Source organism: Buteo buteo, chromosome 3 (genome assembly GCF_964188355.1).
Source record: "Buteo buteo chromosome 3, bButBut1.hap1.1, whole genome shotgun sequence".
Classification (NCBI taxonomy): Eukaryota; Metazoa; Chordata; class Aves; order Accipitriformes; family Accipitridae; genus Buteo; species Buteo buteo.
In genome coordinates, this window is record NC_134173.1 from 39035113 (window position 1) to 39049127 (window position 14015).

Below are 14015 nucleotides of genomic sequence, written 5' to 3' on the forward strand. Positions count from 1 at the left end.
CAGTTCAGTGATAGTGCAGGAAGAGCCTCTCCATACACAGCAGCTGGGTTTCAAGGTGCACACCTGCTTTGGACCTGCACTTCTCTTTCAGTAATCTTCACAGTGGATAAGGAATGAAACAGGTCCTGACTGTGTAAAACAGAGTAGCTTGGCCTGGGAAAGCATGTTCAGACAGTTTTTGCCTGTGTGGTTCGGAGTTGTCACTGGTGCCCGTGGGACAGAATGAGGCCAGTAACAGATTTGGCTTGGCCTGGCAGATCGAATAGGTTTCCTGTTGTTGTGATGACAGATTTAATTCATGGATAGATAAAAAAATTCTTTCTTAAATAGGGGAATTCTGAATATTCTGAAATCTGTTTTCTATGAGCAGCTGTGCTTGTATTAAGTGTTCATTAATTTTGGACACTCTGCACCTAATATTCTGAGGACCTACGCTGGAAAATCAGGAGCTTATGATGAGTTACTACAGAGTCAGCAAGTGTGGTAGAATGTGATATCCTCTTTTGAGTTAATCTTGTTAGTAGTACAGACCTTATACTGCTCACAGACCACAGCAGCTTTGTCTATTTTATAATAACCCAGCCTTCAGTTGCCACACTGCCCTTCTCTGTAAGCAAGAAGAAACGGCCCAGGAGTGTTACTCTCATTTTGTTTATTAATGACCTACTTCTTATGCCGTAGCCATCTCCAAACTGCCAAAGTACACCATAAGAAATTAAATTAAAGCAGTTATCCTGTTTGGTGTACAGAAATGACTGTATGCATGTGGGTGTAATCAAAGTGGGGAAAAATTCAACCCTCTTCACCTGAACCTTTCATTGTACATCACAGGGAGGGGAAGGAAGAGGGGAACATAGCCCAAAACTGCCCAAGAAAGCCAAGCTGATGGCACCCGTCCAATGGAAATGGGATCTAGCATATTGTAGATTAGGTTGTTGAGCTTTACTGAGTATATTGAAGCAAAACAATAGCATATTAGCCTCACCTGGTCACAGCTAATTAGACTGGCGAAGGCACTTAGCAGCAGTTCTCCACTGTGAAGGTTATAAGCGCATAAATGTAAAGTGGCAGGGCTGCTGCTCATTGCATTTTTCAGGTGGGTGTAGCTCCAGTGTGGCTGAGCATGCACCTAGCCCCTCAGACAGAAATGCTTCTGAGGGGTACTGCTTGGAGAGTTAATTGGACATAGTTTGCAGTTCTATATAGGTAAACAGTGCATCTGTGAGGAAATAGTGTCAGTCAATTATGCTGACAATTAAAATACGAAAGATGATTTAAAGTACACAAATTAATCTCCCATTCATGCTGTTGGTGAAGTATGAGTTCAGTCTTGCACTAGGGTAGGATGCTGGAGAACCCAGAAGAGATATGGGTATGTTCACCTGTTAAGGGTGCATTGTAGAATCAGGTTCATGGCCATGAGGACTGGAGAAGTAGTGAGCTATTTTTCATGTAATTAAAATATCTCTTCCTGAAAGAGTCTTAAGAGACCAGCTTTACCCTTCACCTGTTTGGGTTTTTTTTTTTTAAATCCAAATTATCAGATCAATAGATCTTCTGTTTTATTTGGTGGTGTTTTTTTCTTGTGTCTTTCTTCATAATATTTAAATATTATTTTAATAATATTTGCTTATTTAAATTATTTTACTATTCTGGAATCTCCTTTAACAGAGCTAAATCATGATTTACAAATGACTCACAGTTGCCCCAAAAACAGTGTTTAAGTCAGCATTTTGGACTTAATTGGTATCAGTAGGATAGTGTAAAACTGTAAAGAAGAAATATCTTTTATTGGTGTTTATTCAGAGCAGCAATGAATATTGGATTTGTAATTTCCTATGGTTCTTAGGGGACTTCTGCAGGGACACCTCCTTTTCTGAACTCTCTGCACTTGGCTGTTCCCAGAAGAACAATGCTTATTGATATCAGGCTTTTTATTATTGATCTGCTCAGTATAAAGTCTTTTCATCTTCACATTTTATTTTTCTGTCTTTTTGCTTTCATCCGGCTTTGTGTTTAGTACACGGTGTGGACTGCCCTGTGGGTCACCTGGAATGTTTTCATTATCTGCTTCTATTTGGAAGTAGGCGGACTTTCGAAGGTAGGTCACTTATCCTTCTTCAGGTTTATGGGAGGGTGTTTTAACAGCAGGACTCTCAGATTTTAGAAGGCTGGAACCATAGAAGAAAAATGTGGTTGTTTGAACATACAATTTGATCTTCAGATTTCCCCTCCGATGAGAACTCCAGTGTTTGAACTTCTCTGATGATAGTAAATAGTCACGGGTTTGAAGTACATAAATGCAATGAATCTGAATTACAGGTGCCTCCTGAAGTACCATCCTGGAGGGGAGGTGGAAGGGGGGAGGTAAGGTTATTCAGTGGAAAATTTGAGGTTCTTTTTGATTGTTGAAAAACAATGTCATTTTGGTTGAATTTTCAAGCATGTATGAAAAGTATATCTGAATTTCTGAGACTGCTTTGAAAGCAGCTAAAGAAAGTTACTAAGAAGGTTAATGTAACAACTTGTTGAGCAAATTGGTCTCATAGTAAGAATGTTAATTCTTTAGAAAAGAACAAATGGCAAAGGATGACTTTTTTTTCACATCTGAATAAAACTTTCCTTTACATGACACTCAGTCCTCTAGGTCACTGATTGCTTATTCAAACCTCTGATTAGAAGAGAAATGTTTGCCGGAAGTATCGAGATACATGTTGCTTTTGTACAAGGTAGCACTTAGGTTAGCGTAGGTTATATTTAGCATTGTATCTACAGTGAGTTCCATACAACATCTGCTGCTTTTCATTCTCCTGTTGGACATAGATGATATTGATCTTTGTTTAACACACTCATACTTGAATGATTCCAGGCACAGTATGTCCATAGTGCATGCTGATCCTGGTAGTATTAATATAATAAAGGTCCCCATTACTGATTGTAGACTTAGTGGTATGAACTACATCACTGTTAATTCATGCAATGTTTTTAGAGTTGTGAACTCCACTCAGTTCAGATGGGAGCATTTGCGAACTGCATACTTTTTTGGGTTCAGCATTAAAACTCCTTGCTTTTGGCTAACAACAAACAGAAAAGTGGTGAAACTGATTTAATAAGAAATAAAATTTAATTTACTCAGTAAAAATTCCATTAAAATTAAAGCTTTCAGTGATAGATTCCTATGGTGATAAAATTCCATAGTGAAAAGCTACAACAGTTTATTTTTTCTCCAGATATGATGTAGTTCACCAGAAGTCATAGGCTTGATGAGGAAATTAGTGCACTTCATAGATGATCAAAATAAATGATTGTATTGGTATGTTCTGACTTAAAAATCTATTAGATGAACAGAAGAGCAACACATGGAAGTGATGAATGCCCAAAGTAATTGTTCATTTTCATTATACACGGAGTTTGTATTTTTTTCAATCAGTTGGATGATGACTGTTTTTATAGTGCCTATTATATTTTTATGGATAACTAGTGGTTTTATCTAAGTGCCTAGGAAGTGAAGCAAAACTTTTAGTCTGGCCCCTGAGTTTGTGAAAATTTGAGTTGTCTTTCCCTTGATTGCAAAGGATTCTCATCGTACCTTTAGTGTAAGGGGATTATAAACCAGCAGGTATGAATTGAAATCTTGTATCTTCCAGTTTCACCACTGTGTTTCATTTTTAGGTCTTCATACTTAACATATATGACAAATCACAATGCAGAGAAATAGCAGCACAAATATTACTCAACAGTTGAGGAAAATGCCTTTTATTAGTATGCACTTCAGTTAATCTCAGAATTTTGGTGGCATTTTTATCTTGTGGTTTATAATTACAACATTTGAAAAGTAGTTTCTCAACAAAATGGTAGACACAAAATTATTTCCATGGAAGTTAACTGCTCTTATATAGATTACATCAAAGGCAACAGTATCAGGACCAAGCTAGTAATGATAGAATCAAGAATTTTGTTCAGTAAACCGTGGAATTTGGCGTTTGTTTAATGCTGTTTCTGAAAACCATGCTAGGGATGATGCAGTCATCCAGAAACTGAGGTCTTTTTGCACCATATGCGTAAAATCCTGGGTATTTACACATTGATGGGTATTTGACACTGACTTAACTGGGACCCACGTTTTACTCAAGGTGCTAGCTTAAAAATGTCATCATTGCTTTCCATGAATATGCTCCTGTGTTGTCAGGCATGATAGAAATGTGCTGTCACCAAGGTACATTAGTGTCGCTGGCAAATCAAACGCCATCAGAAGCTTTTCAAGGATGGCTATTTTCTCAGCATTGAATTCTTGGCAGGGAATATTCAACTTTTTTCTTGCTATTGTTCTAGTTTTCCATTTTAAAAAAAGATTTTGTTTCTGAAATGAATGCAGATTGATTCTAACTTTTAAATTCTATTGATATACTATCAGGGAACATTATGATGCTGTCTGGCAGCTGACTGATTTCTGTGGGTCTGTATGTTTTTAAGCACTATCATGTTTATATTTGCTCTAACCAGAACCAGAGTTAGCTGTTGCTTGGAGTCCTGTGAATTTATTAGGTCTTCAGTTATGAATACTATTAGAAAATATAACTTGGTGCAATATTAAATGGCAATTTTAATTCTATCTTCACATGGAGTATGCATACAATGTGGACAGACCAGACTTTTCAAATGTCCTAATAGAAACCCCCCACCACTGAAATTTTGCTCAGCTCTTAGTCTTGTGGTGGAAGGGAAGATCTCCTTTGAATATTCTCTGTTTAATGCTGCCAAGAAGTTCTACTAATGTTAACAGAAAATTTGAATAAGAATTTAGGTAACTTACACCTGTTCTTTGCTGTGAGAGTTTGAAGGAAACATTTTTCCTTCAATTATAATGCATAATGTTAAGATTTTCCTGGTAAACTGATTTTTTAATTTTTTTTTTAAAAGGATCAGCCTGATATTTAGTTTAAAGTTTATGGATCTAGTACACCAAGATCTTTAAACTTTTCTTGATAAGGAGTGATGGAAACCTCTGCCACCTATCCTCCCGGTGTCAAACATGATGTATGTGACTTCATCCTTTCCATTCTTTCAGAAAAGCATGACGTTTCTTCACAAGAGTGACATGGGAAGTATATTTTTAGTTGAAAACATTTTTCATGTTTTAAAGTAATTTGAAAAAAAAAAAGGCAATTTCAAACATAGCCAAATTCCCACCAAAGTTTGTTTTTAATAATCTGGAGGGCCAAACTGGTAGACTTGAGTGGAGGAAGCTGGTGGGGAGGGGTAAGCTGGGAACTGAAAGACTGTATACATGGCTGTAGGCTTGTCATCAAGGAATTCACTTGGGTCTCAGTCCCTGCTCCAATAAATATCATATTATTTTATACAAAGAGGGAAACCTTCACAGACGAGCTTTCTGTGGAAGCACTCCCCAATAACTACAGTATGGTAATTAGGGCAATCTCCTGGGAATAAGATGATAGGGATTCAAGTCTTCTCGGGTGTGAAAAGGAAATAAACCTGGCTCTCCCACAGCTGTGTGTTGTAAGCAGAAAGCTAATGAGTAAAGGTTTCCTCTTTTACTACTTTATAAACAGCAAATAAGTCAAGCTCCTTTTTCACATGTATTACAGATGTGCAAAAAAATTTTAATGCTTTTTGCAGGGCTAAAGAAACTATTTGATTAGAAATAAATATATAAATCTTTTTTGTTTCTGTTAACTCAGGTTTTTGCATTCTTTTTTTCATTTCTGATTTTAGCAATGAAAAAAACTGCCTGTATGAAGAATGAAATTTGCCTGTATTTTTCATTTACCACTTTTATGAAATTGAAAGCATAAGTTTTACTGTTAACCACTCTGTAGGAGAGAAACAAAGCCGCTATTGTAACATGACCTTTTAATCCTCTGCTGAAGGATGACAGATTGCTACATCCATACATGAGCTCACTAGTTGTTTGGATCTTATTCTCTGTCTTGAAATGAAAATGTGTTCTAATTGCCACATTTGAGAGTATGGACAATTCAAAACTTATAGACATAAACACAAATCTCAAGGAATAAGAGGCAAAAAAAATTTCATTAAGGAGCATTTGAAAATAAACATTGATTCTATCTTACCTCATACAATACCAGAAGCTGTTACTTTGAAGTATTGTATGTTCTTCTTAAATATGGACAAGAGAACTTTTAACTTGTATAAGCCAGCCCTCCACCCCCAGCAATATGTTCTTTAAGTACTTCTGTACAAAGGAGACTTCATTTGTTTAGTATGTACAGTTAATATTTCTATCATTTATATCCCTCCAGTATTTCAGATCCAGTATGAAAATAGCTGTGTTTATTTGTATTTATCATTTGCTAATCTAACTGATACTTTTTGATAGAGCACTTTTCTACCACTTGTTTTATTTTGAGTTAGTGACATTTATTTGCATGTGTTAATGCCTTTATTCAGTAAATGTATAGCAGCGTTCCAGTACTGTATACTCCTTTCCTGGTTTTTGATATACCTTACCTCAGCATCTGGGCAACGTTGATGAGCTCTCTTTTTCTGTGATGTTTTTGCTTGTTCTGCAGTTTTTCTGTGCCATGCTTCTTGAGCATGAACTTTGCCTCATTCAGGATTACTTTAAGTTTAGCTCTCAAGGTTGAGCTCTCTGTCAACTGACTCTTTTATTGCTTTTGGCCAAGGATTTGCATGACAAACACTCGTATATTCAGTAGAAAACTACTGCTAAAACAGGTCATGTTTATTATCTGGTCCTTAATTTTAGGTATTGAATGTAGGTGAATATGAACTCTCTAATGTGCCTGTGACACTAGCTTCATTAACCTTTTCCCTGAAGTCAAAGTAAATTTTGTGTATGTTAATTAATAAAACAATGTCTTTTCACATATTTTTTTCTAGTAATATTTACTTTTATCAATAGAAGTTCAAAGTCTGTAGAGCTCCCAGCCAACTTTATTAAGCTGGAGACAGAACTATAGGCTGAATTCTTACATGGATCTGTGGTTGGAGTATAGGATTATAACTCTGTTAAAATTAATGATTTATTCCATCTGAGGACAAAATGGACTAATAAATTACTTAGTAAAACGCTGTGGGAATGGAAACCTAGTACTCTTTTTCTAAACAGAATATTGTACATCAGAATGGGGGCTAATTATGTGGACTTTATCCTGGCTACCTCTGGAATCCAATTTATTCCATCTGGTGCATGTCAGTCAATCCTTAATTGTTGTGCAATTATATCTAATCACCTCAAATAGAGTAAGTTGAACTCAAAACCAATGCTATTTTGTAATTAATAGAGATGTAAAGGTATATGCTGGGGCTTGTGGTTTTTCTGGGAGTTTTTGTGTTGGTTTTTTTTAATGTGAAATGAGAGCATAAGCGTTGCTTGAATTCAGGCTAACAATATGAAAGAAAAAGTGATCCTCATTCTAACTTGTGCTGATGTAAGTGAGAAAACAGAGTTAATTATTTTGGTGTAATTAACATCATAAGTAACTCTATGGAATAGCCCATTCCAAAAGCTTGTGGACAAAGTTGGCAGCGTCTGTAAAACCTGCATGGAAAATCAGCAGGTGGAGGGTAAAGGACTTCCTTAATCTAAGCAGAAGACTGAAGGTAGATCATAGTACGTCTACTCACATGTAAGTGATTTTATGTGGAGGAAAGTGATCAGGTTTTTTCATATCCACTGGGAAGAAGGGCAAGAAATAATTTGCTGAGCGTGTGTCAAAGAAGATTTGGTTGGAGGTCAGGAGAAGCTTTTTAATAGTAAAGGCACTGAATAGGATCTAAAGCTGTTACAAAGCTTCGTCACTGGATAATTTGAAGAATGAAGTAAAGGAGTATCAGTGAGGGGTGATCTAGGTAACTCTTCTGCCCTGCTATTTTTAATCTGTAGAAATAAGCCTCTGTCAAGATAAAAACCCAAGATAGTGTCTGTGGATGGTTTAGGGTAGGAGTGTTAAAAATGAAAAAGTGAGTACAAGTTGAAGACTCAAAACCTCGTCTTTAATCAAAGATGTCATTATCAGAGTGTCGTTAACTTCGGGAGGAGTGGCATTCCAGCTGGGGAGCTTGGGGTGTCTCTGGCTTTTTTCCCCAGCAGGTGTGTAGTGACACGGAAAACAGGGAACCCCAGTGGAGGCTCCGAGGTGGCTGATGTCAGTTCTTGAGCGTGCGCAGGTGGGCTTTTGGTGTTCAGCTGTGTGACACCCAAGTGGGAGGCAATGCTGTCATTGCAGTTCACTCCTGATAGAGATTAGACATCTGTTACAGGTAAGACTCATGTGCTTTCTGTTCTGCTGATGGATTTTTAATTGAACACAAATCATTGCCTTTCACAGCAACACATCCTTCAGTGAGGACAATGTGAGAGTGATAATAGTATGTTTCTTCACTGTTGGACATGGTGCATACATTCACGTCCAACTCAGCTGAGAATTTCTTCCCACACACCTCAGATTCATATCAGTTGCTCTTGGTCAGCATCTCTCTTGGGCCTTGGGACACTACATACCCATTACCTTCTTATTATCCCCACTACTGTATGTCCATTTGCTTCAGCTGATGCCATCAGCTGCTACTAGCTGTGATATGCACAATAATGGATCATGCTAAAGCAGTAGATGTACTGTAATTCTAGACATTCTGCAATTTCTAGACATTAAAAATGACTAGTTTTATAGCAGTAGTTAAACATAATCTCTTCATAGTGTGCATTAGTAAAATTCAACTTGCAGAAATTAAACCTGATGAAAAGATTGTTTTCATTTCTTTGAGGTTTGGACCCTCTGCTGCCTCCTCCTTCTGCAACTTTATTATTCCAAAAGGGTTTAAACAACTTTTGTTTGAAAAGTAAACTTCCAGTATCTTCTCTGACATGGAAAAGGAGGAGTGCTAATTAAACACCATTTAAGTAAATCAAACTAAACTAATATAAAGGCAAACAAAAACAACCCCAATATAAGTTTTAATGCTTGGCATTTACTCTTTCTTTAAACCAGATCTCGGAAGTAAAAGGTTTGTGGTTGTTTTTTTAAAAAAACAAAACAAACCCCAAACTAAACAAACAAGTTTTTAGAACCAGTTGCCTCCTTTTTGTTATTCTTGTGCCCTTTCCTACAATAGAGGTTCCACTGAAATGTGTTTTGCTAAAATATGAACTTCTAATAGAACCTTCCTTATGCAAGTTGCTCCTCCCATCCTGCTGCTCTTTGACCATAAAGAGAAATAATCTCCAGGTTCAATTGTATTTAATACTTTTCCATAATGTTCTGTTCAAACAGCAACCTTTTGCATTTTTAATTACTTTGGTAATAAACCTGGAAACCAATTTACTGTGAAGTTATGCAGTGTAATATTGAAAAGAAACAACAATTCAGTGCTTCAGAATAATAGCTCTGGCCTTGGCTGGTATTAGGTATTGTTAATCATAGATTCAGCGTGCTGGTGGTATGCCATTCAATGGTATTTGCAAACAGTATTTTTTGATGTTGTGTTAGGCTGACATCAATATGTGCAGGAGCAGAAGCTGCTGTGGTAGCTTCTGTTTAGAATACAATGACTGTTTCCATGAAAAGTTAGAAAATGATAGCCATGAACTGTGAATTCAAAATGGTGAATCTATGGAAAAATGCATTGTCTTTTTATTTGCAATTTACATTTCTCAACCAAAAAAAGGAATAACTACACATTCATGCTTGCCATTTGAAAATAAAACTAAAGGAATGCTGCCTGCAGAGTGCTTAAGAAGATGACTTAATACATGCTCTCTTAAGGAAAGAAAAAAAAAAAGGGCAAATTAAAGAGCAGAAAAGTATTAATCTGTTAGTATTCTAATATTTAAATCAGTGTACATTCCTCCAATTAAAAATTTTCAACAATGAACTAGCCTCAGAGACTTCTATTTTAGCAGAAGAGGCTTTGTGGTTGTTTTTTGATGTTCCAGATTTCACGTAACCAAAGTAATTTGTTATTCAGTCTGTTTCACTCTACTGTGTAAAGCTGTAGCATCACGTAAGTTTTAATGAAATATATGCCTACTCTTGGAAGGAAAATTAACATGCAGCTAGGTTGGTGGCACAATTTGAGCATAAGGTCATTCTGTAAAAAAAAATTATGTGGAACAAATGGGACACAGATAAATGCCACCAAAACTGCAGAATGTGTCATTCTGATGTTAATTAGTTTGTTTAGGTGATACGATCACATTGCTGAACAACTTAATCAGAAGTACATTCCAGATGGTGCAAAAATTGAATTTCATATCCTTTCAGGTGACATTTACAGTGGTTCATAATATTATCTACAATCAGCACCATTAAAATATGTTTTTTCAAACAGAATTGGTGTTCTTTTATAACGCCTTGATGCTAAATACGGAGGTTGATATTTGGAGTGGAGGCTACCATCATCATCTTTGATTTAAAAACTGAGATGATATTTCTATGGCTATTTTTAATAATCCATTTAATATCTACAGTTGATTGGCTTTGGGAATGATGGGTGTGATATATATGGTTAGCTAAGTGCTACACAGGCAAACTTATTAATACAAACATCACATTCATATTTGTTTGAGTTCATTAGCTTAATTTCTAGGATCTTGAACACTTAAAGAAAAAAAAAAAAAAGCTAAAATACAGCCTCACAAGGAGGAGGTAAGTAGCTCAAGTAGCTTGCAGAATTTCTCTAAAGACACCTTTGGATATGCAAAAGAAATTAGGATGGAGTCCCAGTCTGAACTGGGTCCTGTGATGCAGGAGTGCATGCTGCAATGGCAAGTGATGCAGAGAAGGTAAATCCCTGAGTACCTATAGTATATCTGTGCCTGAAACCTGTACCATAATTTGCAAAAGGATTGTATAGAATAAGGAATTGGAGCATATAAGGGCAGGAAGGACCATCCAGTCTAATCTCATGTGTCTGGAAGAAGTTGAATTAATTAGCTTATTCATGGAGTGAGGAAGGGAAATTTCTCCAAGTTGTGGTTTGGTTGTAAGAAAGTATGGCAAATCCATCTGCAGACAAGGGTGGACCTAGGTTTCATTGCTCAGGGTATTATTTTGTCTACTTATTGACAATTTGATCTGTTTTGTAGTGATTGTTATGCTCTTCTTACAGAAAAAGGGAAGACTGCTGTGAGGTTTTGATTTTTCTTCTTTGTAAATGTGATGTCCTTCTGGCAAAACTGCAATGAAACATGTTTTATTTCTTTAGTCGTATTCTTGTTTAGACATTGGATCAACGACATCTGCTGTCTGTCCAGCAACTTCTAACTACTGACAAGAGTGACTGCTGTGTACAGATTTTGACCCTTACATAAGGCAGTATACTTATTTCAGTGCTAGTGCAGTCTCTATTTATTGCCTGCTAAGGTCAAATTGATGGTTTTTGCTAATAATTTCTACACGCTGTTTTTCTATTATAGTGTATCCTTTGGAATTTTAGTTCATACCTTGGGCAAGTAAGGAGTACTTCCTATTTATGGGGAAGCCTGTCATTTCATCAGTCTTCTAATAAATATTTGCATTCAGTTGATATCCAGTTTTAAGAAAGTTTTACTGTTTTGAAGGGAATTTCACACTGATTCATGTTTTTGGTTTTTTTCTTCCATTTGAAGACAATGGTTGCTTAGAAGAAAATGTAATTTTAAATAAGATTTTTGTAATAATTTACACGTAAGACAGTCCTAGACCTTGATGAAAGTACAGAGGATTTATTGTTGGTGATATTAGAATATGAAAAAGTTCTTCCCAGAAATGATGATACTGAAATGCATGGGAGTTTTAAGTATGCCAAATGCTTCTTATGGGACTTGATAATACTGTGACTTCAGACTATTATAGAATCATTTAGGTTGGAAAAGACCCTTAAGATCATTGAGTCCAACTGTTAACCTAGCAGTGCCAAGTCCACCACTAAACCATGTCCCTAAGCACCACGTCTACATGTCTTTCAAATACCTCCAGGGATAGTGACTCAACCACTTCCCCGGGCAGCCTGTTCCAGTGCTTGTCAACACTTTCAGTGAAGAAATTTTTCCTAAATACCCAATCTAAACCTCCCCTGGTGCAACTTGAGGCCATTTCCTCTTGTCCTATTGCTTGTTACTTGGAAGAAGAGACTGACACCCACCTCACTACAACCTCCTTTCAGGTAGTTGTAGAGAGCGATAAGGTCTCCCTTGAGTCTCCCTTCCTCCAGGCTAAACAACCCCAGTTCCCTCAGCTGCTCCTCAGAGGACCTGTTCTCTAGACCCTTCACCAGCTTTGTTGCTCTTCTCTGGACACGCTCCAGCACCTCCATGTCTTTCTTGTAGTGAGGGGCCCAAAACTGGACACAGTACTCGAGGTGCGGTCTCACCAGTGCCGAGTACAGGGGGACGATCACTTCCCTAGTCCCACCAGCCACACTATTTCTGATACAAGCCAGGATACTATTGGCCACCTGGGCACACTGCCTGCTTATATTCAGCCAGCTGTCGACCAACACCCCCAGGTCCTTTTCCGCTGGGCAGCTTTCCAGCCACTCTTCCCCAAGCCTGTAGCCCTGCATGGGGTTGTTGTGGCCCAAGTGCAGGACCCGGCACTTGGCCTTGTTGAACCTCATACAATTGGCCTCAGCCCATTGATCCAGCCTGTCCAGATCCCTCTGTATATATTATGTAGATAGACATGTTAACATGGGCCTATCGTTGACCTGGAAAAGAAATACAAGAAGCAGGCTATTGCTCATTGTCTCTAGATGTCACCCAGGTGACTGCACTTGCATCCTTTGGGATTCATTATCTCTAACTAATTTAGAGGAAAGGCAAGGGAGGATACAAGTTTGTTTTACTGCTTGTAGATCTGCATTTGACAACCAAGGCAATTTTACTAACCACATAGAACCTGTGTAGCCACTCAGAGATTTCCTGGTTCTTTAAGGATTTTCTAATATCTCAACATTAGATGTGCACAGTCTGGAACCTTCTGAGTTAACATCTGCCTTAAATTACTTTGCTCCAAGGGTCTGGTGTTGGCATTTTGCCTTTGAGTTTTACAAATGTTGTAAGTTTGGTGGGCCTACCTGAACCTGACTTTCACCAGATTTTTCAAAAGAGAATCTGGAAGAAATTTTTACCATTCAGCTCTTATTGGGTGGTTCTTTCCTGGTGCACAATAAGGGGGACTGCAGGGCAGTGTCCCTGCCTTACTTCCACACTATTAATTTCTTTTGAAGGCTTCAGCAAACCAAAAAAACGCTAGTTAGTTCAATAGCATACCTTGGGTAAGACTTAAATATATTTCTAACATGTCTGTTTTTACAATCTTTTCTTTTGTAGAATGCTTAATGTTTACGTTGTGTTAATCTGTCTTAATTAGAAGGCGGCTTTTGATTCTGTAGGTCATAGGAAGTAGTCTCTTAATCTTTGCGGTTTGAATCTTGGAGCAAGTTTCATCTCCTAAACTTGGTTTCCCTGTAATAATTTATTTAACTTCCATAAGGTGAATGGGTTTTGAGAACTCCTTTTCAATGCACAAGGGAATTGGAGGGATTGTTTCTTGTCTAGATTATTATACTCTCTTTCTTTTCCTTTTTCAGCTGTCCTTCAGGGAAATTCCTCGTTCATGTTGATGATGTGACTGAGTTTATAATTCATGAGTATCAGCGCTCCTTTGAGCAGACTTCTTCAGTTCAGATTAATGGGGAAAGAGTGAGAGAATCCTATTGGGGATTTGGCTGCCCTCCTGCCCTTTGCTTTGCTAGGAGGTTTATTGTCAGAGTGGCTTTACTGTACCAGGAATAATGCTGGGTCTTTTTGTCCTATTCAGTCAAATGGGGAAGGCAGAAATGTTGGAAGAGAAGTCACAGTGATGGCAACAGCACTTACCTATGACTGTCTTCCAAGGGCAAATGCTGTTTATGAATAATTTGATAGTGTCTGAGTTATAGCAGCATTGCATTCTGTATACTTAAATTCCCTCTCCTCTTATATCTTTAGAGAGCATGTAGAAGTTCTTTAAGATGTTGTTTTGGAA

General features: G+C 37.4%; 1 protein-coding gene across 2 annotated transcripts in view; it reads left to right on the forward strand.

Annotated features, from left to right (window-relative positions):
• Window positions 1-14015, forward strand: part of NKAIN3 (sodium/potassium transporting ATPase interacting 3) — a 380358-nt gene that overhangs the window by 192123 nt on the left and 174220 nt on the right. For both annotated transcript variants that reach the window (XM_075023355.1, XM_075023356.1), the window contains exon 3: window positions 2021-2101. In XM_075023355.1, the coding sequence (XP_074879456.1) occupies window positions 2021-2101 (81 nt within the window). The remainder of the gene's footprint in view (window positions 1-2020; window positions 2102-14015) is intronic.